At 34.5% G+C, this 26,130-nt stretch overlaps 2 protein-coding genes across 4 annotated transcripts in view; one reads left to right on the forward strand and one right to left on the reverse strand.

The window, feature by feature from the left end:
• The window catches only part of GRM7 (glutamate metabotropic receptor 7), a 1,085,204-nt gene that overhangs the window by 240,656 nt on the left and 818,418 nt on the right, over window positions 1–26,130 (reverse strand). For all 3 annotated transcript variants that reach the window (XM_074196076.1, XM_074196078.1, XM_074196077.1), the window contains one exon: window positions 13,836–14,771. In XM_074196076.1, coding sequence (XP_074052177.1) covers window positions 13,836–14,771 — 936 coding nt within the window. The remainder of the gene's footprint in view (window positions 1–13,835; window positions 14,772–26,130) is intronic.
• Window positions 16,684–17,844, forward strand: LOC141494992 (calmodulin-alpha-like). Its single transcript, XM_074196075.1, has one exon. The coding sequence runs from the start codon at window positions 16,746–16,748 to the stop codon at window positions 17,202–17,204; it is 459 nt and encodes a 152-aa protein (XP_074052176.1). The 5' UTR covers window positions 16,684–16,745; the 3' UTR covers window positions 17,205–17,844.

The raw sequence follows: 26,130 nt of genomic DNA on the forward strand, positions 1-26,130 counted from the left end.
ACAAATGGAAAAACCTGATCATTAACATGTATGGTGTCACAAGTTGATATTAGGAAATGTGCATTTGTCCAAATAGTTGATACATCACAGTCCATATTTTAGGTAGAAAATAAAGCAGCTTATTTGTCAGGACTAAGGGTGGTCTGAGAAGTAAATGCATCCTTTAAGCTTTTCACTCTTAGGATCATATTACTTTGAAATCACAAAGGACTTTAGATATGATAGAGTACAAACTCATTAATTTATAAACCAAGACATTATTTTCAGTTTCAGAGAAGCAATGTAACTTTCCCAAGATCACAAGGCTGAAATTGGTAGAACTGGTATTCAATCCAGCATTACTGACAACATTTTTGGAATGATGTCTGAACTGTTAGTAGAAAGTGGGTTGCCCAGATGGAGATGTCCTACAGGCAGTTGGAGATGAAAGAATGGTAAACATCACGGTTGTGCATATGGAACCACTGGCACACTCTTGTCCTTCCCAAGCTAATGAGAAGGTTTCTTTTGGTATCAACATCATTATCACCAACAAGTATCCATGAATGACCTGCTTAAAGACGTCAGAGTCATTGAACAGCAAAATAGTTCAAAGTTGTGTCAAAAAAGAATTCAGAAAATAAGAACAAGAAAGTTCACCCCAAGTCTGGGCAAATAGGAGATGCAGCTCTGAGGCAATAGGATTTCAAAGAAAGGGAAAGAATCATAATCAGTTAATTAAAAAAACCATAACATTTATTGCATTTTTTTTGTAGAAAACCCTGTTAGGTGCTGAAGGAATTATTACAAAGATGGGTAAGGTTGTGACCCTGGCCTCAAGGAAGTTAGAATCCTAAAATGAAAATGAAATGGACTTAAACAATAATAAACAGTTGAATGAGAAAAGAGGTTGAGAAGAAAAGTTTGGTAGTTTTAATTACAAACCATTCTTGCTTTACATAAATTCAAATTATGCAAATTTAACTTTATATAAAGAATTCTGAAAGAAATATTTATAAGAAAAATATGTTAACTGAACAGGACTATGCTTTCTCTCTTTCTATTCATGCCTCTTGGCTTGGCACACCCCCCTCCCCATCAAAAACAAAATACAAACAAACAAACAAACAAAAAAGCTTTTCAAGTGAAAACAGAATAGCTATGTAGAGAGCACTATTGCCACAGCCGTCACAGTCACTGCTGCCAGATTGGGGCTTGGCTTCAGACCTCCTGCTCCAAGAGAGCAGACTTTTGTCCTACCCTCTCCACCTGCCTGTATGTCCCTTCTTCTGGTCTGTTTTCAGTCTGTCCATGTTCTGGTACTAGGTGTCTCTTCTCAGCCTCCTTGTCCCTGTGACAGTTCCCTCCCTTCAAGGAAGCTTTTTTCCTACTTTTCTCCCTTCTACAAATCCAAGGGCAAATTTGTATTATATAAAAATTACTTTACCTACACCTCTGTGGAACAGGCCATTGAACATAATAAAGCAAAAACTAGCTGTACTTCTAGCTGGAGCTGGAGGGATCAAGGAGGGTTGCTAATCCTTTCCATCAGTTAACCACTAGAACCTGGTTTCTATTTATAAGACTGCATGCAAAGCCCCCAGTTTCCTTCCTTCACAGATCTCCTCTCTCTCTCTCTCTCTCTCTCTCTCTCTCTCTCTCTCTCTCTCTCTCTCTGGCTCTGGTTTTGTCTGTCTCTCTCTCCTTCTTTCTCCCCTCATTTCACCATCTTCCTTTCCTCTCTAGTCCATACTCCCTTCTTTTCCTCCCTTTCTGGTTGTGCACCTACTGTCCAGGCATGCCCCAAGAAACGTTAGAGAGGTAACATAATTCCATCCTATTTACAGGAATACTTGTGTGTTTTGTATGAGGAAAATCATGCTTAAGAATTATATCTTCAGTGTACAAATGCCATTTTTGATAGGATTGCATATTTGCTCTCAGCTAGTGTCCCCAACATCATCACTACCAAAATATACTTCAAGACCCCCATTATATACTTGATTCAGCAAAGCTTTTTTTTTTAATTGAATGAAGTTCAGTTTGCCATTGCATCTTGTTGGTCACTTGCTAAAAGTGCCTGAGGACTATTGCCTGAGAAAGGAAGCCAGTTATACTCTAAATCCATTTCCAAAGCAACGTTCATAACAGATGGTGGAGCATGCGGGTATAGAATTTTAAAACATGAGAATACTTCTAACACTCACTACTTATTTACTAAAGTGCACTAACAGGGATTGCTACTGGCAGAAGGGAAAACTTGGTTTTAGTCTAGGCTCTGCTTCTCTCTTTGCCTTTGTCCCCCCAACCCCTTTTTTCCTCTACCTCCCAGTCATTTAATCCTTCTTAGGCATCAGTTCATCCCATATAACATGCATGGTTTCAAGTAGATACTTTCTAAGGTTCCTTTCAGAACTACCTATTATGACATATTCTAAGACAGAATCATATACAGTAAAGAACATTAATTACCAGGCTCTGATGCATTGTATGAAGCATTAACTGAAGATATCAATTATATTCAGTATATCAATCATTTTAAAGAGAGATTCATGATTCAAGTCAACACCAGCTCATTTTTGATCCATAAAATTCAATTATTGATTCTTTTTCTTTTAAAAAACATGATCCTGCCTCATCAAGTAATTTAAATTATCATCTTCTTTGGAGTATTTTTAAGTACATGCAGAAAAATGACTCCTAGCTTTCAAGTCAGAATAATAAAAAAGCAACATGATTAATTTTGCAATTGTATTTGTTCTAAAATGAAAGAGATTATTTAATAACTACCAAAGAACAGCTTCAGGATTCTTATAATCAAAGTTGAGGAACACAAAAATCCCTTAAAGCATATGGAGAAAAGGAAGCAAGGTTTTTCCTTCATGATAGGGACACTGGAATTTGATATATTTTCAGAATTCTATCCACTATAATCTCAGTCTACCCAATCAACTGAAAGTGATCTCTATTCTACTATGTGATTAGACTTCTACTCTAGAAAAAGTGAAGCTTCCATTTGGCAAATGGAAATACAGATATCTTCAGTGAGATACTGAGAAAGATGACAATTGAGAAGAAATGGAAAGGCAGATTTTGGGAAAAGTCACTGAAAACTAAACTTTCCCAAAGCAGGCTACTGCAATGGAAGGAAACAAAATATTCACATAAACTGCAACCAGTTGAAATAATATCATTTTCCTCTAATATTCACCCTCTATTGACTGACTTCTCAGTACATGGCAGATGTCTGCCATCAATATGTTGGTTGACCATAGAAATCAAATAGTTAGTCCAATCCTCTCAAGTTATATAAAAGTTCCAAAGTCATTTGTTGAGTGACAGAACTAGGCTATAGGATGCTTCTGAAAGTCAGCGAAGACAACTTTCCACTATATTGCCATTCCATCGTATAGGCATCTGACCCAGATTTTGCTTCCATACTCATTCAATCTGCCTTTAATGATCATCTATTAATATCTTATTATGAGTTCTGAATTCACTGTTTTTGACTATTTGTTGATATCGGTTTTAGTGATTCTATTCAGGAGCTTTTTTTTTAAATCTACTCCTACCTTAAGAAAAATTCCCTTGGGAGCATTTCTAAAATGGACTTTCCACCTAAAGGTTAACCATTATAGACAATCTATTACTCCCTAAAGCTGTGCAGTCCACTTTTAGAGAGCGCTAATTGTTGGAGGTTGGTTTTTTATTTACCATTAATCTGTCTTGCTGACAGTCCCAGACATTACTTAGTTCTGCCATCAAGGACCGAGCAGAAAAATCTAATTCCCCTTTCACATGATAACCTTTCACATGCTTGAAATACAGCAATCATGTTCATCTTCTCCCTTTTTTCTAGATCAAACACCTTGATTTCTTTCCACAGAGTCTCCTATGGTATGCTCCTTATTCATTTCATCATCCTGGTTATCCTCTTCTAGATCTATTTTCGTTTGCCAATGTCCTTCTTGAAATGGCAAGCCGGAAGGGAAAACCCAATTCCAGAAGGGACTGGAAGAGTGTATAGTACAAGAGAATTATCCTCTCTTTAATGTTGCATCCTTTGATTATTTAGTGTAAGATTGAGTTAGTTTTCTGAATTTTTGCCTCATAATGAATTTCAAAAGCAAAATATTTGGTTAGTAAAACTTATTTTGATGAGAATGATTTTATGTACACAAATACAAGAACCAGGCAAAATTTAATATCCACCTAAATGTATACACATAAACACTGTATGTATATATATATATATATATATATATATATGCATACATACAAACCTAAATACCATAACATATTTCTTCTTAGAATTTGTCTCCCTAAAAGAAGTCCTCCTTGGTCGCTAAATTCATAGTGTAATAATGCAATTGTTCAAACAAAGTTTTAGAAGCTTTTTTGTTAATTTCCATAGAGCAAACTTGGGAGATAGATGGGGCAGCAATGTGGTTTCATTTTGTTTTTAATATGGACGTGTCATTTGAATGATGAAGGGAACTTCTAGTGATAAAAAATGTAAATCTTAACCTCCTCTTCATCTTAGTGACTCTTGCCCTGGATCAGATACGCAGGATAAATCAGAGATAAGATTTGATCACAAGTTTTCTAGACTCTTTCTAAGCTAGTTCTTTTTCCTTTACAATTGTCTTAAAATTTATGTTATCTCTATACTCTAAAAAATTAAGTTTCTGAACCTTCTGACAACAAATCTAGTATTCTTTCACTTCTCTGAATAATTTCATTGTTGTCAGACCTTTGTCTTTATTTAATGCATTTGACTTTGGGAAGTATTTCAAATATACATCCAAATCTGGAGAAGAAAGTGAATACATCATAATAATATTTAAGGTAAAAGTGGTATAATTATAAATAACTTGATTTTCTTTTATGGTTTATAAAGTATATCTGAAGGGCTTCCATAAAGTGTATTTAGTAATGGTAGCCTCATTGAGTTAGTACTTGCTATCCATGCTGACTTCCTCAAAGGACAATATTCATACAAGTGTGCCTGCTTGTTTAAAAAAAGAGATCTCATTAATTTTTAATGCTCTTTATGGGGAACATATAATATTTAATGTCAAAGGGATTAGAGTATTTTTAAAATGGTCTAATCTCATGTGTTAAATAGATGTGACAATAGTGGCCTAGAGGTTAAGGTGATTTCCCAAATAGAAGGTGGAACTAGGATTATAACTTACTCCTGACAAATTGGTCAGTGGCTTTCCCACTAAGCCACTGTGAGCAATCTGAAAGAACTGAGGTTGTGAAATAGATGGGTGAGGCTATTTTTCTACTAATCAAGTGGGATATTCTTAAAGGATAAATCAGTTTTCCTTAGGGGCAGAGGGAACAAATAATACTCTTTTAAATTTTCCAAAGATTAGGAGTAAATAAAAACAGCTGTGACCTGCCACTCTGTGAAGTGAAAAAAAAATAGCTGTGACCTGCCACTCTGTGAAGTACTCTAAAAGCCAGACCTCAGTAAGACTGTCTATCCAAAAAGATGCATCAACAATACAAAGCCTAGAACCCCCCAATTTTAGGCAAGAATTGCAATGGAGATGTTGTTATTGTAATTATTAATATTATTTACAGCGTATTGATTGGGCCAAAGTTTTAATTTTCAAATTCCCCTCATCCTCCCTTTCCTATGGCTTTCAGCTGGCGGACAAGGCTGGGTTTTGAGTGGCAATATGATGAAACTGAATCACAGCCCAGTTATTCCATGGCTCTCAGCCCACTAGCAGTTACACCTCAATTATAGCTTGTGCTAGCACGGGAACCTCACTCCCAGACAGCAGCAATTGGGCTCACGCATATAATTATGCAATAACATAAATACAGTACTTATTAAAATCATGAAAGGACTTTAAAATATAAGAGCACCCATTATTGCCACTCTGGCTCAACAATAACAATTACACCCCCCCAAATATTATTGTATTATGAGCTTGTTGAGCCTGTCAGTCAAAAACAATATCATTGCCATGGTGACTAGAAAAGGCAAAATTCCCTCTGTGATTAAAACACACCTTTCCCAAAGAAAAACAAAGTATAAAACACAACCTGATTTTTTTTTGCTATATGAGGACAAAGGAATCCATTTTTTTTCCCAGGGTAAGTGGCTCATTCCCTAACTAAGGGGTACTACTTAATTTTTGATCTGATGCCAGTTGTAGATGTTATAGTTGATAGATTTATGGCATCTTTTCAAAATACTTTTATTTTAATTATAGGTTACAAGAATTCCAGATCTTTTGTGGGGATTTTTTTGGATACATTTGAAAATTTATTTAACTCTATAAAATCATTTTTCGTGGAATGGTTGGATTAAGATATAAGTTTTTATTAGTGTTACTCCGGTAATAAAAATTGTGATATACTAGGAGAAAAAGTGATAGGGTAAAAAGTACACTGGCCTGGGGCAGCTAGGTGGTCCAGTAAATAGAGCACCAGTCTTGGAGTCAGGAGTACCTGAGCTCAAATCTGGCCTCAGACACTTAATAATTACCTAGTCATGTGGCCTTGGGCAAGCCACTTAACCCCATTGCCTTGCAAAAATCTAAAAAAAAAAGTACACTGGTCTTGTAGTTAGAAGAAATGGCTTTGAATTCCTGCTCAATGTGAATTAGTCTAAATCCCTTAAAGTTTCTGGTCCTCTGCAACATGGGATGGAGAAGTATTGATAACTCCCAAAGTTTCCTCCACTTATGAATCTAGAATCCTATGATTTCAATAAGTGGCTTATTTATAACTCGTAATCTTAGATTTTTCTAGAGAACTTGGATGTCAAGTGACTTAATTACATACCCATGATAATAGAGCTACTTAGGAATCTTCAGAGGCAGAAGACCTAGCTCATCATGACTCCAAGACTTGCCTTCTATCCATCAAATCAAACCACCTTCCAAGAAGAGTAATAATATTTTGTTAAAGGATGGATTCTTTTCAAAAATCCATCTGCTAAAATAAAGGGTATACAGCAAATGTGAAGACGCTCTAGGCTTTCTCCAAATCTGAGAGACTTAAGATCAAAGAGTTCATAATTTGCAAGATGCTAAACAGTCACTCAGCACATAAAGCTCAATGTTAGAGCAGTTACATCAAACAATTTTCAATTTTAGTCACCAGAGGTCTTGTAACAGTCCCTAGTGTCTTTGTTACCTAAGGTAGATGGTTGTTCAACATCATCATTAAAGGATCATTTTCTTCTTTATTTTATTCAAACTTTCATACTCAGGGAGGTAGATTTAAATGATGAAATGCAGATGGCAGCTTCTTCCATTTTCATAAAGCCTTCTTTAGGAGCTAAAATTCAATAGGATTTCTTGCCAGCCTCACATGTAGTTCTTAAGGAAAAAAAAATTTTAAAAAGCTGTTTCAGGCAATCCACTTCCATGCCCAGTGCTACCCAGTAATTCATGTTTCATTAGCAATGCTATTTGGCCATCTTATCTACCCTGGCCAATTTGAAGAGTGCTGGGAAAGTTCCCAGAAAAACACAATGAAATAGTCAAAATTGGACAGCTGATTTCAGCCATATAAATATCCAAGGGTTGGATGCAAAAAGCAAATCATTACAAAATGATCTTGGATTATTTGGTTTGGGCAAGCTCTCCCAAGTGTGGATATATCCATTGGTGCTTCTTTATCCTTTTGGGTGTTAAAATAATTAAAATAAACTTGAAAGTGGTTTACAAACTGGAATTAACTGATTTTATCCTATGATATAAAAACAGTACATTAGAAATTATTTCCAATAATTCTCTCTTCTCTCTTCTCTCTTCTCTCTTCTCTCTTCTTTCTCTCTCTCTCTCTCTCTCTCTCTCTCTCTCTCTCTCTCTCTCTCTTTTCTCTCACCTTCTAAGTGAAGGGACCCATATGATCCAATACCTGTTTCCCAAAAGCTTTTCATTTTTATTTAATTATTTGCATCCTCTGTGCACAAAAATCTCAATAGACTTACTGAACTTTATGGATTCTGTGCAGTTTCTCCTCAGCATGTATACTTATGAGCAAACAAGCATACATTTGTTATCAGAAACTCAGAACTCCCTGCACCCACTAGTACAGTTCATTAAGGCAAGTGGAATATGGTTTCATACACAGCATGCTGGGATTAGAGTTTGGAGACTGTACCTGAAATTTAGTAGTTGAGTAATCAGGGATAATCCCTTAACTTCTATACACTTTACCCAATTCCTAAGTCACAGATTGGTTGTGATCTTCATTAGTGGAAGGAATTCACACACTTTGAGTTCCTTCCCTACAATGATGAAATCAAGGCTTTTTTAGATACAAGAGTATCATTTTAATATTATTTATGGAACTGTAGATTCTGAAATAGGGCTAGCAATCCTTTGAGGTCATTCACTTCCTTGAACCAGGTAACTCCGTATCCTCTGATAATTCACAATGGCTATACTGTCAAAACAATTATGCCAAATCTAGTGTCCTGTTAGGGGCAGATACTTACTGAAGGTGCAGGTTAACAAGATGTGTTACTTAAAGGTCCTTACCTAGGTAACAGATGGTGTGAGAACATTTTCAGTTACCTTGAACTCTAAAGATCCATGAGCAGAAAGCTGAGGACAGCTGTGATCATTAGGAAGTGCTTACAGTTCAATAGTAAATGAAGCACTATATTCAGAAAAAAAAAAGCTGAACTCTAATTTCCTAAACTACATACCAACTATATCATTAGTGAATTGCTAAGAAACTAAAGAAAGTTTCAGGAACACCTAGAATATTCATTTGTTGCTGTTCTTTTCTATGTTTTCAGAGAAAACTAATGGAGATATTAACACGTTAACCTCCATCAAGATGGATTTTTGCTTGGTAATTATTTCCCATGCCTCTCTCTGCTCTCCTTTGGAGTATAAGATGACATGTCAGAGGTAAACCCTTCTTAAACAGTTTGCTTTGAAGATCAAATGAGCAAATATATGCCAACCATAACACTTCCTAGCACATCATAGGCATTCTCTATATAAGTGCTCTATTTGTCTCTTTATCATCTATCTATCTTCTATCTTCAGATAAATACTAGCTCTTATCATCCCTATTAAGGTTCATTAATTTATTCAGTAGATATTTATTTATCTGCTGTTTACCAAGGCCTCAACTAGATATTAAGTATATAACAAAAATAGGTATCTAAGAATTGAATGATGACAATTATTAACATTCTTATTTGATAATATTTTACTTTGAGTTGAGTTTTATCTCACTCATTACATTTTTATATTTATGTGGGGAAAAGAGAAGCATAGTTCACAGATTCATTGATAATTTTGGGTGTTTTTTTTGCAAGGTAAATGGGGTTAAGTGGCTTGCCCAAGGCCACACAGCTAGGGAATTATTAAGTGTCTGAGGTCACATTTGAACTCAGGTCCTCCTGACTCCAGGGCCAGTGCTCTATCGACTGCACCACCTATCTGCCCCTACTTGATAATTCTTAATCCTTAGCTGAAACCCACTAGTTCAATTTAAACTTTCACTTAGGACAGCAACTTCTTAATATTCTCTTGTTTGCTAGTCCTTCCTTTGTCTTTACAAAAACCACACCTTAGCTGGGTCAACATAACATGCATCACCCATGGGGAAAAATTAGAAATCTTCTGTAACTTATTAGATTTCTTTCTTAGTTTTGCTTTACACATAGATTGAATTTTAGTTCCTGAAAGTTATTTTTGCCTTAGGGACTTAAACTGATGAAGTCCCTAATTTCCTGCACAAGAAATCAACTGAACATCCCAGATGTAAATTGTAAGCGGAGAGACTAAGATGGTGAGGGTACCATCATATTATCAAATATAGCACCATGGGGTGGCTAGGTGGTGCAGTGGATAGAACACTGGCCCTGGAGTCAGGAGTACCTGAGTTCAAATCCGGCCTCAGACACTTAATAATTACCTAGCTGTGTGGCCTTGGGCAAGCCACTTAACCCCATTGCCTTGCAAAAACTAAATCTATCTATCTATCTATCTATCTATCTATCTATCTATCTATCTATCTATCTATCTATCTATCTATATATGTATCTCACTAGTAAGAGCTACCAAATGCAAAGATTGATATGATGAGGGTTGGGAGGGTGCTGCTGTTATAGAGAATCAGAATGGAATTCAGATACTATAGTAATCAAATAGCAAGAAGCAAAAGAATGAATTTGTACCTAGCAGAAAAATAAACAACTCCAAATGGTCACAACAAAGTTTCAATAAACCCTACATATGCCCATTAACAAACCACTCTACATGACTTCACATGAAAACCTTCTCTAGAATTACATATATTTCCCCCAGTCATTCTTCAACCAAAATGAAACTCTCCTACTTTTATTACATCAAAAGAAAGTTGAGAGAGAAGACAATAGAGAACAGAGGAAGGCAAGGAACAATTCTCATTTACAATGATATTCTGAATCAAACAAAATACCTGGATTCCATAAAAGCTTGTTTAACTCTTCAAAGATAGAAGTCTTACTTGATATATATTGTATCAATTGCTATTTGAACTTTTTTCTTTGTTTCAACAACTATTCATTTGAATTATTTCTATTAATCACCTATCTGCAAATAACATGATAGAATGATAACTATGTCTCAGTTCTTATTACCAAAGAACTTTACAGACATAGAAAAACAAACGCAGTTCTTGAGAACTGATGGAGATATTAACTAATGGAAGTATGAATTAATAGAACTATAAACTAATAGAGAATGAATGTAGTGGGATCTAAATTGCTTTTAATTCATTTATGAAATGAAAAGTTTGAGTAAGTCATCCTTCTTCCACTGTAAAACCTAGAGGAAAGTCCATATTCCTAGTTTTCATTAGGCTCAAAAAGATTAAACAACTGCCACTTGCTTAATTTTACAGCAGACAATAGTAAACAACAAAATGACTAAATTAAATTAGGATGAACAGTGCATTCAAGCATGTGAATGGATTAGAAGTAAAAGTAGGTAGGGATGAACAGTTCTATAAACAATTTCATCATGTGGCTCTAAGAATTACAAATTACTTAAAAGAAGACTACCAAATGAATTCTGACAATGTCTTCATGAGGAAGGAATGAATAACTTTCTTTTGAGAGGTTGACCCTTCTCTCCTATTTCAGGTAAGGAAAAGTCACAACAGAAGTTGATGAAATACTTGTCAGTCTTGTTTTACATTAAATTGACATTTTTATTTTGTGGTCAGAGATAGTCAGTAGAAAGAGACATCTTCTTTCCTGTCACCACTACTTCAAAGATTGCTCATTAACAAGAAATGAAGGGGAAAACATAACTATATAACAGAGGAACTGCTATTCTCAACCCTTGTTTTCAACACCACCCCAGACAAAGATCAGTAATAGAAATCTGTCTCTTCTTTTCTCTTCTGGGACATGTAAAATTTGTCACAGCAGCAAAAAGAAAACTAGTATTCTGGATTTTTCCTGATCTTTGCACAGATAAAAATTGTCATCAGATTATACACAAACTTTTGTGGACTTCCCCATGGAAGGTAAAAATAATACAATGATATGAACACTAAATTTGGAATCTGAAGATTCCAGTTAGAGTTCTGTCTCTGGTATTTATTAACTGTCATATAACTTTGGTCACATCATAACTTCTTTTTATCTGTAAAAATGATTATTAAATATTCATAATAGATATATCAAGGATAGCCTTTGGGATTGTGGCTGGTCAATCACATTTTCCTCACCCATAATCATTTTCCTGTTCTGGACTATATATCATGGACTCTATTTGGGCACTTTTTCATATTTTTAATTTTTTTAATTTATTTAAGAAAATGGCGTTAAATGACTTGCCCAAGGTCACACAGCTAGGGACTTATTAAATGTCTGAGTCTAGATTTGAATTCAGGTCCTCCTGACTCCATGGCCAGTGCTCTATCTACTATGTCACCTAGTTGCCCCTATCTATATGGGCACTTCAGTGTGGCCAGGACATGGATATACTCCCTTGGTCTAAAAAAGTGAGAGATTTACACCTGGTTTGAAAATTCTGGAAGCAGATAATATATTTTGCTTAGGCTTCTGCATCATCATCGAGAAATGAATGCATAAAGGTTGCCAAAGATTTGGGTGGTTTAATCAAAACCAATTTGATACCTGAAAGAATAATTAGTTATTGCATAACTTACTACTTAATACCTTTTTGTTACAATAGAACTCTTCATTTAAAAGCTTTTAACTGTCAAAATTCAAATAAAACTGAATTGCAAATCTGTAGAATGATAGAGTAGCTGAATTCCTCCAGCTGTATTCTATTCACTGCATCTGGCCATTTTCCATTATACAAAATTTAAATCCCATAGCTTCATGTACATTATGAGCTATTTTAATTGATCTCTTTTGTATCTCAAGCCATATGCCTAATATTAGAGTATGTGGATTTGCATATAAGATTTCATTGTTCCCATTTGGCAACATGCTGCCTCTAATTGCACCAATCAACCATTTACAACATTATAGTCTATACGGAAACCTCTACAGATATGATGTGAAAATGTCTAAAGTGATTGAAAATTTGCACACAACTAGACCAACTATCTTTCAGTCTGATGGTGGCCCTGATCCTCAAATTACCTTCTCCGTAACCATCATTCTATCATTTACTTCTCTGCGGCAAAATTCCCAGCTATTTATACTAGTGTGCCATCATGTAGGTTCCATTTCTGGAACACTAAAAGCCTTTAAGACTAAATATGGCTAGACACATTCTGTTATAGGATGAAATGTCAGAAGAATATCAGTGCCTCTGATGACTCTAGAGAGGACCATTTTCCAAAAGTCACAGAGGAGGGTGATATTTGTCAAAAGTCAATAGGATTGCTTTTGTCCATATTCTTCAAGGACTAATTAAAATATAAATAATTAGTCATAGTCATCTTTATTATATCTTTATAAAAAAAGGTAATTTTATACTACAATAGCATTTAATTGATAAAAAGTACCTTCACACATAAAATATTCAAGAAGAATCCACTTGAAAAAAATATACTTATGAGAAGAAAAACTCTTTCATCCTTATTATTCCCTTACAAATTGTCTACTTTCTCTGCCACATCTTGTATTTTATAATACTTATACTTCAGTCATGGAATGTGATGCATTGAAATGGAATTCAAGGTAGTTTCACAGTCAGTAAACATGTATTGTGGAATTGAAATCTACTGTGTTAGAAATATACTATGCTCTATGAGCACATATTTTATAGGGAGTTCCTATGAGCTTCTTTACGAATAATATGCATTGCCTGGAAACCATTTACAGTCCTTGGTGCTGAACTTAGTAACTGAAGACTCGTGTCTTTTGACACCTGTCAAGTTTGTCTTGCAATCCAAATGATTCAGTTAAAACACATCTCTGCAGTTGGGGAGATAGTAAACTGTCAAGTATTTTTCTACAAATTACGAATGAAATATAGATTATCGAAAAGAATGGCTTCAACACTTACTAGAACCATGAACTGAAAATTTTGAACTGAAAGTGATTTAGGGGTTCACTCTTTCCAAATCTCTTATTTTATGGGTGAGAAAACTGAGACCCAGAGTAGTTAAATGATTTGCCTAAAGTAACACAACTAATAACAAATCCACAACATGAAAGGAAGAGTCTTTATTCCCAGTAAAGTCTACATCTACATAAATAAGTTATGGATAGAGTGCTTGCCATTCCTTATAATTCTATCTTGAATAAAGAAATAATCTACCTTATACACCTAATCAAATTCCAGTTTATTTTGAAAAAAGAAAACAATGACATATATTAGAAATGCAATAACTTGACATTTTATCCTATTTATGTATATATGTATATATATTTTTTCACTTACCTTTTCAGCTGACTGAGCAGTGCCAAAAAATATTGGAATGAAGGCAAGCCATACTATACAAGTGGTATACATAGTGAATCCAATGGGTTTGGCTTCATTAAAGTTCTCTGGGACACCCCGAGTCTTGATGGCATAGACAGTGCATGTAACCATGAGTAGGATGCTATACCCCAAGGAACAAATGATTTGAAGATCTGTAATGTCACATTTGAGTACTCCTCTGGCTTGATCAGGGTTTATTGTCTTGTGTTCATCATAATCTATAATAATATTGGGTGGGTCAACCCCAAACCAAATGAAAACACCTAGAAGTTGCACAGATATTAAACTGGAGGTGATTGCCAGCTGTGATGTTGGGCTTATTAGCCTTGGTGCTGTCACTGATTTCTTGCCTTGCTCAAATATACGATAGATGCGATTTGTTTTAGTCAAGAGAGCAGCATAGCTTATACACATGCCCAAACCCAAGAATACACGCCGAAAAGAGCATACTGCCACATCAGGTTTGGCAATCATTAAGAAGGTAATTATGTAGCAAAGAAATATTCCTGTAAGCAGAACATAACTGAGCTCTCTTCCTGAAGCCCGGACAATTGGAGTGTCATTGTAACGAATAAAGGTAGCCATTACAAAAATTGTGGCAATAATTCCAAGCATCGCCAAGAAAACAGGAATAACTGCCCAAGGTGAATGCCATTCAAGTTTCACAATGGGGATAGCCTGGCAGCCAGTACGATTCTCATTTGGTCGCTTATCATATGGACAATGCTGACATGTCATCTCATCAGATTGGTACTGATATCCGTCACATGGCTCACAGGTCCAACAGCAGGGTGTTCCTTTCTGAGTCTTTTTCCTTTGACCAGGTTTACAAGGCAAAGTGCAGACCGATGATGGGATTTCTCGTACTCCTTTCCCCCACTGCATATCATCTATCTATAGCACAAAAATATAAAGCAGAAGCAAGTAGATTATACATATTTTTTACATATTTCACAAGAAATACACGAGAGTGAAAAAGTATGATTAAAAACAAATGAACAAAACTCAAACTCAACATAGCAATACTGGTAAAGTTTTTGAGGTGTCAAAGATTTTGCGGTTGGTAGATTTAGAAAAAGAATACATGCTAATATTCTATCAGCATCACTATGATTGTTAATATTACTTACAACAAAAAAATTCTAATCAACAATAATTAATTCCAATACTCATCCCCAAAGAGAAATGATTCATTAATAAAATTCATTAATATTTGGAGGTCATTGTTTGACAGTGTGTGAGCATTTTACATGAGGATTAGTTTGACCTGAAAGTCTTGAAAACAGGGGTGAGGAACTTTTTTTTTTGGTCAAGAACCATTCCTGGGCCATACAAAATTATCAACTTAAAATTTAGCCTGCTATATTTGGTCAAACATTTAATTAATTTGCCCATGTAAATTAGGTAGATTTATTGACTTTCAAGTCCTGCCTCTGGTTGCCGTGGCAACAACAGACCAAATGATTTCATGGGCCTTATATGGCCTATGGGCTAGACATTTTCCACTCCTGCTTTAAAGGAAGGTTGGATACTTCTTTAAAGAATGTAATGAATAAGTACAAGGTGGCACAAGAATGCTGAAATTGAATTTGACCCTTACAATTTGAGAGGGTTTTTTTTACCATTTTTATTGATGAAAATTTTACAAAAATTTAGTGGGAATAAAACTATGCTATGTAGATACAAATACAAGATTTATATGCAAATGGATCTATACTTCTCAAACTATTTTTGCTTGCAACACACCCTTTTCTTTTATTATTTAATCATTTCATGGAGTTCAGCAGGTGGTTCAAGTTTCTGGGGCATGGTATGGTATCTTCCATTGTCTCTGGTTCAGTTATATTTTATTAACCTATTGACATGAAAATTCATCACATCAATTATTTAGTATTTCTTTTTTAAAATAATTATGATGAACTAAAATCTTTCACCTTTCTAATTTGTCCCTGGTTACTTGTGGATCTTTTGGAACAGAACATCATATAATAGGTAGGTGGGTCAAAAACAGTGAAATATATCATACCAGGAAAACTATCCTAGAAGTTAATGAAGGGGTTGAATGGTCATTGACTGAATTACGCAAGCATACTTCCAAGATTTAGAGGTTCACTGGAGGCATAATGGCATCTAGAAACATGAATAACCTGTTGTATACACTATTAAGTGAATAATAACAAAAGTACATTTTGTGGCAAGTACAAAAACATTCATTTTGTTATTCAGCAGAGATGGAACAAAATGAACAAAGTTTACCCCAGGGTGCTTGAAATCTTATGTGTCTACACGTACTTTTCCCCTGGAGATAATTGCTCAATGTTTCCCATTACCCTCATATTTTGCTTCCTTTGACACTACTCAGTCCTTTCTGACTGACCTCTGCATCTATTCCCAACCCACCCTCAACAACTTTTTCTGTCGGAAAAAAATATATTTAACTGGGGCTCTAGCATTTGTCAATCTATTGTAACATGGAGGAGAGCAAAAATGGATCCAAATAAATGAATTTGTTGTTATTTTAGTAACTGGAATTCATTTAGCTGACTAGATAGTTTGATATCTCATAGTTACAAGGCAAATTAAAAGTAACCAATGGGATGGCTAGGTGGCGCAGTGGATAGAACGCCAGCCCTGGAGTAAGGAGTACCTGAGTTCAAATGTGGCCTCTGACACTTAATAATTACCTAGCTGTGTGGCCTTGGGTGACCCACTTAACCCCATTTGCCTTGCAAAAACCTAAAAAGAAAAAGAAAAAAGAGTAACCAAGAAAAAAGAATGTTTTTAAAAAGTTATGGAATAGAGTCCGAGCGCAGCCACCGAGCGTGGAGGTTGTTGGGTCGCAGCTCGGGCGCCACTAACGCTAACAGCATGGCTGATCAGCTGACAGAAGAGCAGACTGCAGAATTCAAAGAAGCCTTTTCACTATTTGACAAGGATGGAGATGGTACTATAACAACAAAGGAATTGGGAACTGTAATGAGGTCACTTGGGCAGAACCCTACAGAAGCTGAATTACAGGATATGATTAATGAAGTAGATGCTGATGGCAATGGCACAATTGACTTTCCAGAATTTCTGACTATGATGGCAAGAAAAATGAAAGACACAGACAGTGAAGAAGAAATTAGAGAAGCATTCCGTGTGTTTGACAAGGATGGCAATGGTTATATTAGTGCAGCAGAACTTCGCCATGTGATGAAAAACCTTGGAGAGAAGTTAACAGATGAAGAGGTTGAAGAGGTTGATGAAATGATCAGGGAAGCAGATATTGATGGTGATGGTCAAGTAAACTATGAAGAGTTTGTACAAATGGTGACAGCAAAGTGAAGAAATTGTACAGAATGTGTTAAATTTCTTGTACAAAATTGTTTATTTGCCTTTTCTTTGTTTGTAACTTATCTGTAAAAGGTTTTCCCCCCTACTGTCAAAAGGATATGCATGTGTAGTAATTAGGACTTCATTCCTCCACGTTTTTCTTCCCCTTATCTACTGTCATTGTCCTGAAACTTTATTTTGGAAAATTGATCAAGTAAAAATTATGTTGCATGTGGCTTACTCTGGATATATCTAAGCCCTTCTGCACATCTAAACTTAGATCAGTTGGTCAAATGAGGGAACATCTGGGTTATGCCTTTCTTTTTTTTTTAAAGAAGTAGTTTTCTTTAGGAGCTGTCAGCATGTTGTTGTTGAAGTGTGGAGTTGTAACTCTGCGTGGACTATGGACAGTCAACAATATGTACTTAAAGTTGCACTATTGCAAAACGGGTGTATTATCCAGGTACTCGTACACTATTTTTTTGTACTGCTGGTCCTGTACCAGAAAACATTTTCTTCTATTGTTACTTGCTTTTTAAACTTTGTTTAGCCACTTATTTAAAAAAGATCTGCTTATGGCACAATTTGCCTCAAATCCATTCCAAGTTGTATATTTGTTTTCCAATAAAAAATAATTACAATTTAAAAAAAAGTTATGGAATATTATGATCTCATTGTTATTGCTGTTCAGTCATTTTAGTCATATCTGTTCATTATGACCCCATTTTAGGGTTTTCTTAGCAAAGATAGTGGAGTGCTTTGACATTTTCTTTTCCAGTTCATTTTACAAATGAGGAAACTGAGACAAACAAGGTTAAGTGATGTGCCCAGGATCACTTAAGTATTATCTGAGTTTCATAGAAATGAACCTTCTTTTCTTGAAGCCTAGTGCTCTATCTATTGTACCACCAAATTGCTCCATGAATATTTCAATTATCATCATTCTCTCTAATGAAAGTTTCCATGTAAATATAAAAATACCTGGGACCAGACTAAGAAACTTTTTTTAGATTTTTTTGCAAGGCAAATAGGGTTAAGTGGCTTGCCCAAGACCACACAGCTAGGTAATTATTAAATGTCTGAGGTCAGATTTGAACTCAGGTACTCCTGACTCCAGGACCAGTGCTTTATCCACTGTGCCACTGGGCAGCCCCCTAAGAAACGTTTAGAAAACAATTATAAAACAATTCTCACACAAAATCAAATTTAAATAACTGGGCAAAAAAAATAATCATGGACAGGCCGAGCAAATATAATAAAAATGACAATTATACTAAAATTAAACTACTTATTTAGTGACCTATTAATCAAAATTTCAATAAATTACTTAATGAGTTAGAAAAAATTTTAAGTAAATTCATATGGAGAAATAAAAAATAGAGACTCTCCAGGGATTTAGTGAAAAAAAGTGCAGAAGAAGTTGGCTTAGCCCTACCAGATCTAAAATTATATTACAAAGCATTAGTCATCAAAATTGTCTGGTGTTGGCTGAGAAATAGAGTCATGGATCAGTGGAATAGACTAGGTTCAACAGCAGGAATTGATTACAGTAATCTGCTGTTTGATAAACCCAAAGAGTTCAGCTATTGGGATAAAAAAATCTCTCTTCAATAAAAAACTGTTGGGAAATTTGGATTAGACCAACACCTCACATCTTATACCAAGATAAGATCAAAATGGATGCAGAATCTAGACATAAAAACTAATATTATAAGCAAGCTAGGAGATCAAGGAATAGTTTACCTGTCAGATCTATGGAAAGGGAAGCAGTTTATGACCAAGGAAGAGACTGAGAACACCATTAAAAATAAACTAGACAATTTTGGTTACATTAAATTAAAACATTTTTGCACAGACAAAAACCACTGTAGCCAAGATCAAAAGAAATATATTCATTTGGGAAACAATTTTTATGACTAGTATTTCTGACAAATATACAGAGAACTGAGTAAAATTTAAAAAATTTAAATTAAAAAAATAGACAAGTCATTCCTCAATTGATAAATGGTCAAAGTATATGCAAAGGTAATTTACAGATGAGGAAATCAAAACAATCACATGAAAAAATTGCTCTAAATCACTACTTATTAGAGAAATGCAAATTAAAATATCTCTGAGGTACCACCTCACACCTCTCAGACTAGCCAAAATGACCAGAAAGGATAATGATCAATATTGGAAAGGATGTGGGAAATCTGGGACACTAATACATTGTTGATGGAGCTGTGAACTCATCCAACCCTTATCCAGAGCAATTTGTAATTATGCCCCAAAGGCAACAAAAATGTGCATACCCTTTGAACTAGCAATACCACTACAGGGTCTATACACTGAAGAGATTAAGAAAAAGAGTAGAAACATCACCTGTACAAAAATATTCATATCATCTCTGCTTGTGGTGGCAAAGAATTGGAAATTGAGGGGATGTCCATCAATTGGGGAATGGCTTAGTAAACTGTGGTATATGTATGTCATGGAACACTATTGTTCTATTAGAAACCAGGAGGAATGGGAATTCAGGGAAGCTTGGAAGGATTTGCATGAACTGATGCTGAGCAAGATGAGCAGAACCAGAAGAACAATGTACACCCTAGCAGCAAGATGTGAGTGATAGTAAACTTTAATAGACTTGCTCATACCAACAAGGCAAGAATCAGGCACAATTTTGGGGTATCTGTGATGGAGAATATCATCTGTATCCTGAGAAAGATTTATGGAGTTTGAGCAAAGACCAAAGATTATTACCTTTAATTTCAAAAAAATGTTCTTATTATATAATTCTGCTATATCTCATACTTTATGTTTCTTCCTTAAGGGTAGGATTTCTCTCCTATTACATTCAACTTAGATCAATACATACCGTGGAAACAATGTAATGACTAACAGACTACCTTCTGTAGGGGGTGGGGAAAGGAAGCAAGATTGGGTGGAAAATTATAAAATTCAAAACAAATAAAATAGTTCAAAATTACAAAAAAAGCTTCTATGTGCAAGAGGATTAAATCTTATTACCATTTGTTTGAATATAAATAATATTCAAGGTTAATATTTCATGAAATTATTGAGAACCCTGAGAGAAGAGTAGACCCTAATGGGATTTAGAATTTAGATGACACATGCAGAAACTAGAAGTGTGATTATTGGTGCAGGGAATTCCCAGTGAGGAAATTCCTGGACAGGTGCAGATCTATATCTATTCAAAAACTTAGTTTTAGAGAGTTGCTTGGGGTGAGAGGCTTAATCATATAGTCAAGACTTGAACCCTGATCTTGACTTCAAGCAGGGCTTTCTATCCATTCTGTCATGTAGTCTTCAAATGATAAAAAAGTAACAACCTTTTGAGTTTCTATCTTCGACTTGAACCAAATCCTCAAGAAGCTTCTGAATATAATCTCATTTGCCTGAACATAAAATTTGAGTGAGAACTAATAAATCCAACAGATATAAAATAAAATAATTTTATTCCAATACATCATTATTTCCAAGATATTACATTATTGACAATATTCCTAAACTCATTTTTTAAAAAAAATAAGGAATAATGGATGTGTTTTTTGAACAAAAGATTGAGAGATAGTTAACCTCCCTCAAAAAACAGGATATTATTAACACAAATGTTTTCAAAGGTCAAATAAAAAGTCTCATTTAGATATGCCATTAAAGAATAAAAGAAGAAAAATCTACAGGAAAAAAATCATCAATTAATTGAAAATTCTCTGATTTTAGCAGTAATGGAAACTGATGTGTCAGATGATTAAACTTGATCTATGGGAATAAATGTAGAGTTCGCCCAAATATAAAAATCAAATTAGCATTACACAAAATATTTTACAGCCAATTTTGAATGTTGCCTGCTCACTCCTTTCTTTCTGAAAAAAATTAAAGACCCAGCTTTGCAAATCAGCCTTTTTTTCCCTTTACAACTTATCAAAGTAGATGGGAAAACTACATTCACAAACATTATATTGAATGATTACTTAATTTGTTTTCAATCCTCATTTAAAGCAGATCTTCACTCAATTTAATTGTATGTATTAAAATCACAAAGCTATGCCATGCTCCAAAATGTACACAAACTAATCTATTTTCTCTGCCAGAAATACAAATTTATTTGTATATAGACTATATAAACATACACAAACACATATACTACTGTGGAGATAAAAATGTGTGGCATGTAAAATATTATCAATCCCTTTCTATTATGGGATCTTAAAGGTGACTTGTGTATCTGAATCTGAGATGCAGCAAGAATGGGGGATAGAGAGTCATAGCCAAGAGGTTCTGGGTCCAAGTCTTGCTACTAACAAATTCTACCTATGTAAACCTGTTTAAGATACTTAATCTCTCAGTCCTCTTGACAACAAAATCTCATTAATACAAGTTGCAGAAAAGGTATTAATCATTGCTAGAGGGAATTTCCTTTTCCAGGAGTTTCCTTAGGCAATGAAATCATAGGGCTGGTCCACAGTCTAGCAAGTATGCCTAAACATTTTATTTTATTTTTTTAATGCTTCAATGGATTAGTGGATTTATCAAGGTACAATCTCACTCGCAAAGTACAGATAATAACACAGATGTACCTTCTCATTCAGTGTTTTATTGCTCAAGTCTTTCTCTAAATCTTCTGTAATTGATCTGCTCCATGCACTGGAGACTTTCCTCTGATTCCTTTAATAGGCAACTACTAAATGAGGAGTTTGAGTAGGTGAGTGACTTGAATTAGACCTATGCATGAATAAAATTAGTTTATCATTATATGAAGGACAGATTGAACAAGGATGAAAATGGATGCAGGGAAATAACTCAGGAGGCTAATGCAATCATCCAGTAGAGACAAATAAAGCCATCTTTTGGAATGTTGGTAAATGGAGTTAGGCAAATGATTTAAAAGTCAAATGCAATATATCCACACACAACATCTTTTGGTCCATATTCAAGAAACTGATCAGGTGCCAAAGGGACATTTCCTTGGCTTAGAGAATTGCTTAGGCATATATATATATATTGCATATATATATATATGCAAAATTTCTAAAGTAGAGGTTTTGACCCTGAGGTTTTAAACTTGCTTTTACAATAACTGAATAACTGTATTTCAATATAATTAGTTTTATTTGTAAGGCCACATTTTTATATTATGCAATTAAAACTATTCTAATAAAGGTTTCAACAAAGTGCTAACAGGGTTCATCAGACACACAGAACAAAACCTTTGCCCTATAGTAATACCATATCAAATTTATTTATTTTAATTTAAAGTAAGCAAAATAAACTTAACAAGCCTATAGGCATATAGACATTGGGGGATCAATAAGGTTCTTTCAATAATTTTGATTTGTTAAAATGAAGATAAATTAGTTCCAATTTGAACACTTTTCTTTAACTGTGATTATTTCAAACCAGCGTGAATGAAATTAATAAATGTAATATCCCATTAACAGTTCTTTAGATTTGACCATTGCACATGTGATTGTTCTCAGACAGACATACTTAGTTACAATATGGACAGTGAATATATATGCACTATAGAAAAAAGATCTCAGTACTCAAATTGATGAAGTAAAGGGGAATTTTAAAGCTTCTTTTCCCACTTTTAATCATGGTTACCTCTTCACTCATAATCCTAAACAAATACTCATTTATGAATTTCTTGTTATAAGCTTTGGAAGTCATGAGGTAAAAAAGTGGAAAATGAAGGAGAATAGAAATATGAAATGGAGAGAGAAGATTCCAGAGTTGTTTGCATGGATATGTATCTAGTTGTCTTTGTATATCCCCAGCAACAATAACTCCCATGAACTGGCAAATGGAGTTAGGCAAATGATTTAAAAGTCAAATGCAATATATACACACACACAACATCTTTTGGTCCATATTCTACATGATGAAATGCTTACTGGATTTCCACATGGATAATTTAATAGTTAAAACTCAACAATTCCCTGCAAAGAGAGCTTCCATAAATATTTTAGAAAATATAGCTTCTTTTCCCTAATCATTTTTGGAATCATATCTTATAATGCTGGGTCAAGGGGAACAAATAAAACTTATCTTAGCCCACCAAAACAAAACCAAAAAAAACTCAAACCTGTTATTTAGATTCATATTAAGAAGAAAAATGAAATTAAATAGTATATTTACAAGTATACATTTGATTAAAAGGGTGAAGATGTCAAAAGTAATATAGAGATCATGTTTAACTTGGGAAATCATCAATCAACCTGATTGTGTGAGCTACCTGAACAGCCAAAATGGAAGAACTTCCTGATAGAATTGAGGAAACAGAAAAGTTGTTTCTCTACTACCCATGTAAGCATAACTTTCCTCTCCACAAGAAATTGAGAATTATTCCAGTAAGAATCACATCGATGGTCTCCCTTTTGTGGCTAAAAGAAACTTCTACATTAATTGAGAAGACTGTGGTTTACAGAGATTAAGTGATTTGCCCAAGGTCATAAAGATTGTAAGTGCTGAACCCAGGTCTTCCTGACTCCAAGTCTAGTCACTGATCTCTATATCCACTGTGCCACGCATTGCCTAACTGTGACTGACTAAACTGACTAAATGAATGAATGAATGAATGAACATTTATTAAACACTTGCTCTGCATAAAATTCTTGCTAATCCTGTGGGGGGTAAGGTGGGGGTGAATATAGAAAAGGAAGGCAACCCCTATTTTTAAAAAGTTCAGCTTCTAAAAACAGAATCTAATATATAGAGATAGTTTCACTGTCAAATTAGACAGAAAAGTTAAGCCCCAAAGTTTCTAGGGTATAGTAAATCATCTTTAATGAAACTTCAATTAATAAAGCCACACCAGTTTTTGCCACTGTACTATTTGACAGTGCCAAGGTCTTTGGCAACATGAACTTTCTTTTTGAGGTCCTCAACAGCTGAGAATGATAACAATGCTGTGGCAACCATATATAAAAAGGAAATTCTCAGGTTATATTTCCACAATAATTACTTTCCAATATAAAAACCATGTACGTGAAGCTGGAAGCAGGGCTTAGGATCAGGATAAGAGTGGGGTTGGGGAGGGCTTGGTTATTTCCAAGTTTCTCAATCAGTCAGTTCCTAGGCTATCTCATTGTTTGAAGAAAAGTGGTGTTGGAGGGAGTTTGACCTGCCTGGCACATGCAACTTCCTGTCTTATCGCTTGAGATGTTCATGTAGCTAGTAGTAATTCTCTTCTTATCCTTCTTTTTTATCATCATTCTACATGTAAGTATATAATAAATTCCTTTTGAGGGATGTTCTTCTGAAATATATCATTGGGTGATTCATTTATAATTAGTGAGATTTGTTGTTGGGTTGTTTTGAATCATTTCTGTCATGTTCAACTTCTCCATGATCCCATGTGGAATTTTCTTGGCAAAAATACTGGAGTGGTTTGCCATTTTCTTCTCCAACTCATTTTAAAGATGAGGAAACTGAGGCAAAATATATTAAATTACTTGCACATGATCATACATTTAATAAGTGATTGAGGACAGATTTGAATTCAAGTCCTCCTGACTCCAGGGCCAGTGCTCTGTATTCTATGATACTACCTAGCAGCTCTGCTCATACTTTTGAAGGATGCCTAATCTAACTCCTTAACTTAATACATGATGGAATAGAGGGACAAGGAGGTTGTAATTTTCCCCAAGAAATTATAGGTTGTGGCAGAGGCAGGATTACAACCCAGATAATCTAACTCCAAGGTACCATACTGTCTCTGACTTCTTCCTCTTTTAATATTTAACATCTTATAAACAGCTTTTAGAAATCATAGAATTACATGTCAATTATATGTTTTAGTTTGGGAAATGAGCTTCTTTAAATAATAGCTATATGATTCTTCAAATTTTATTGGAAACTCTTGACAAGAATAATTATTATGTATGTTTTGGCTTATGATTCCATAGAATATATATATATATATATATATATATATATAATTTTATATGGCTCACAACCATTTGAGTAGCAAAGCCATAGATTATCCATTTCAAAAATGAGAAAAGTAAGGATCAAAGGGGAAATGTGACTTGTCTAATAATGTGTTACATTTTTGATTCTTAGTCTGAATTGTATTCTATTATGCTTATTTCCCTGACAAAGTTGAAACTCTTCTTCCACCCTATTCTTTTTTCTCCTGTTGGTATTGATGAATCTCTTGATAAGATACAATTTTTTAAAAAGATTTTTTTTTCTCCATAGTATTTTTCAAATATATATAAAGCATATTTTCAACATTCATTTCTTTACAAAAATTTTTTTAACATTCATTTCTGTAAGATTTTGAGCTCCAAATTTTTCTGTCTACTTTTTCTACCACCTCCCTAGACTACACTCAATCTGATATATATCATATAGGTTCAATGATGTATAATATATCTACATGTTAGTCATGCTGAGAAAGAAGAATCACAGTAAAAAGGGTAAAATAACAAGAAAGGAAGAAAAAAACAAAGAAAATTTAAAAAAGTGAAAGTGGAATATTTCAGGCTGTATTTGACTTCCACCATTCTTTATCTGCATATGGATGACATTTTCCATCACAAGTCTTTTAGAATTGTTGTTGAATCATCACTGCATTGCTGAGAAGAGGTAAGTCTCCCTTAGTTGGTCATCACACAATGTTGCTATTACTGTGCAAAAGGTTCTCCTAGTTTTGATCACTTCACTCAGCATCAGTTCATGTAAGTCTTTCAAGGTTTTTCTGAAATTCACTTCTTTATAATTTCTTACGTAACAATAATATTCCATTATATTGATATATAACAACTTGTTCAGGCATTCCCCAATTGACGAACATGCTCTTAATTTCCAATTCTTTAAGACCATATAAAGAGATACCACAAATATAATTACACATGTGTCTAATTTTCCCTTATTCATGATCTGAATGGGATACAGACCTAGTAGTGGTATTGCTGGATCAGTGGGT

This window comes from Macrotis lagotis, chromosome 8, assembly GCF_037893015.1.
Source record: "Macrotis lagotis isolate mMagLag1 chromosome 8, bilby.v1.9.chrom.fasta, whole genome shotgun sequence".
Classification (NCBI taxonomy): Eukaryota; Metazoa; Chordata; class Mammalia; order Peramelemorphia; family Peramelidae; genus Macrotis; species Macrotis lagotis.

Coding starts and splice junctions, on each gene's coding strand:
- LOC141494992 (XM_074196075.1), top strand. CDS start 16,746: ATGGCTGATCAGCTGACAGAAGAGCAGACTGCAGAATTCAAAGAAGCC.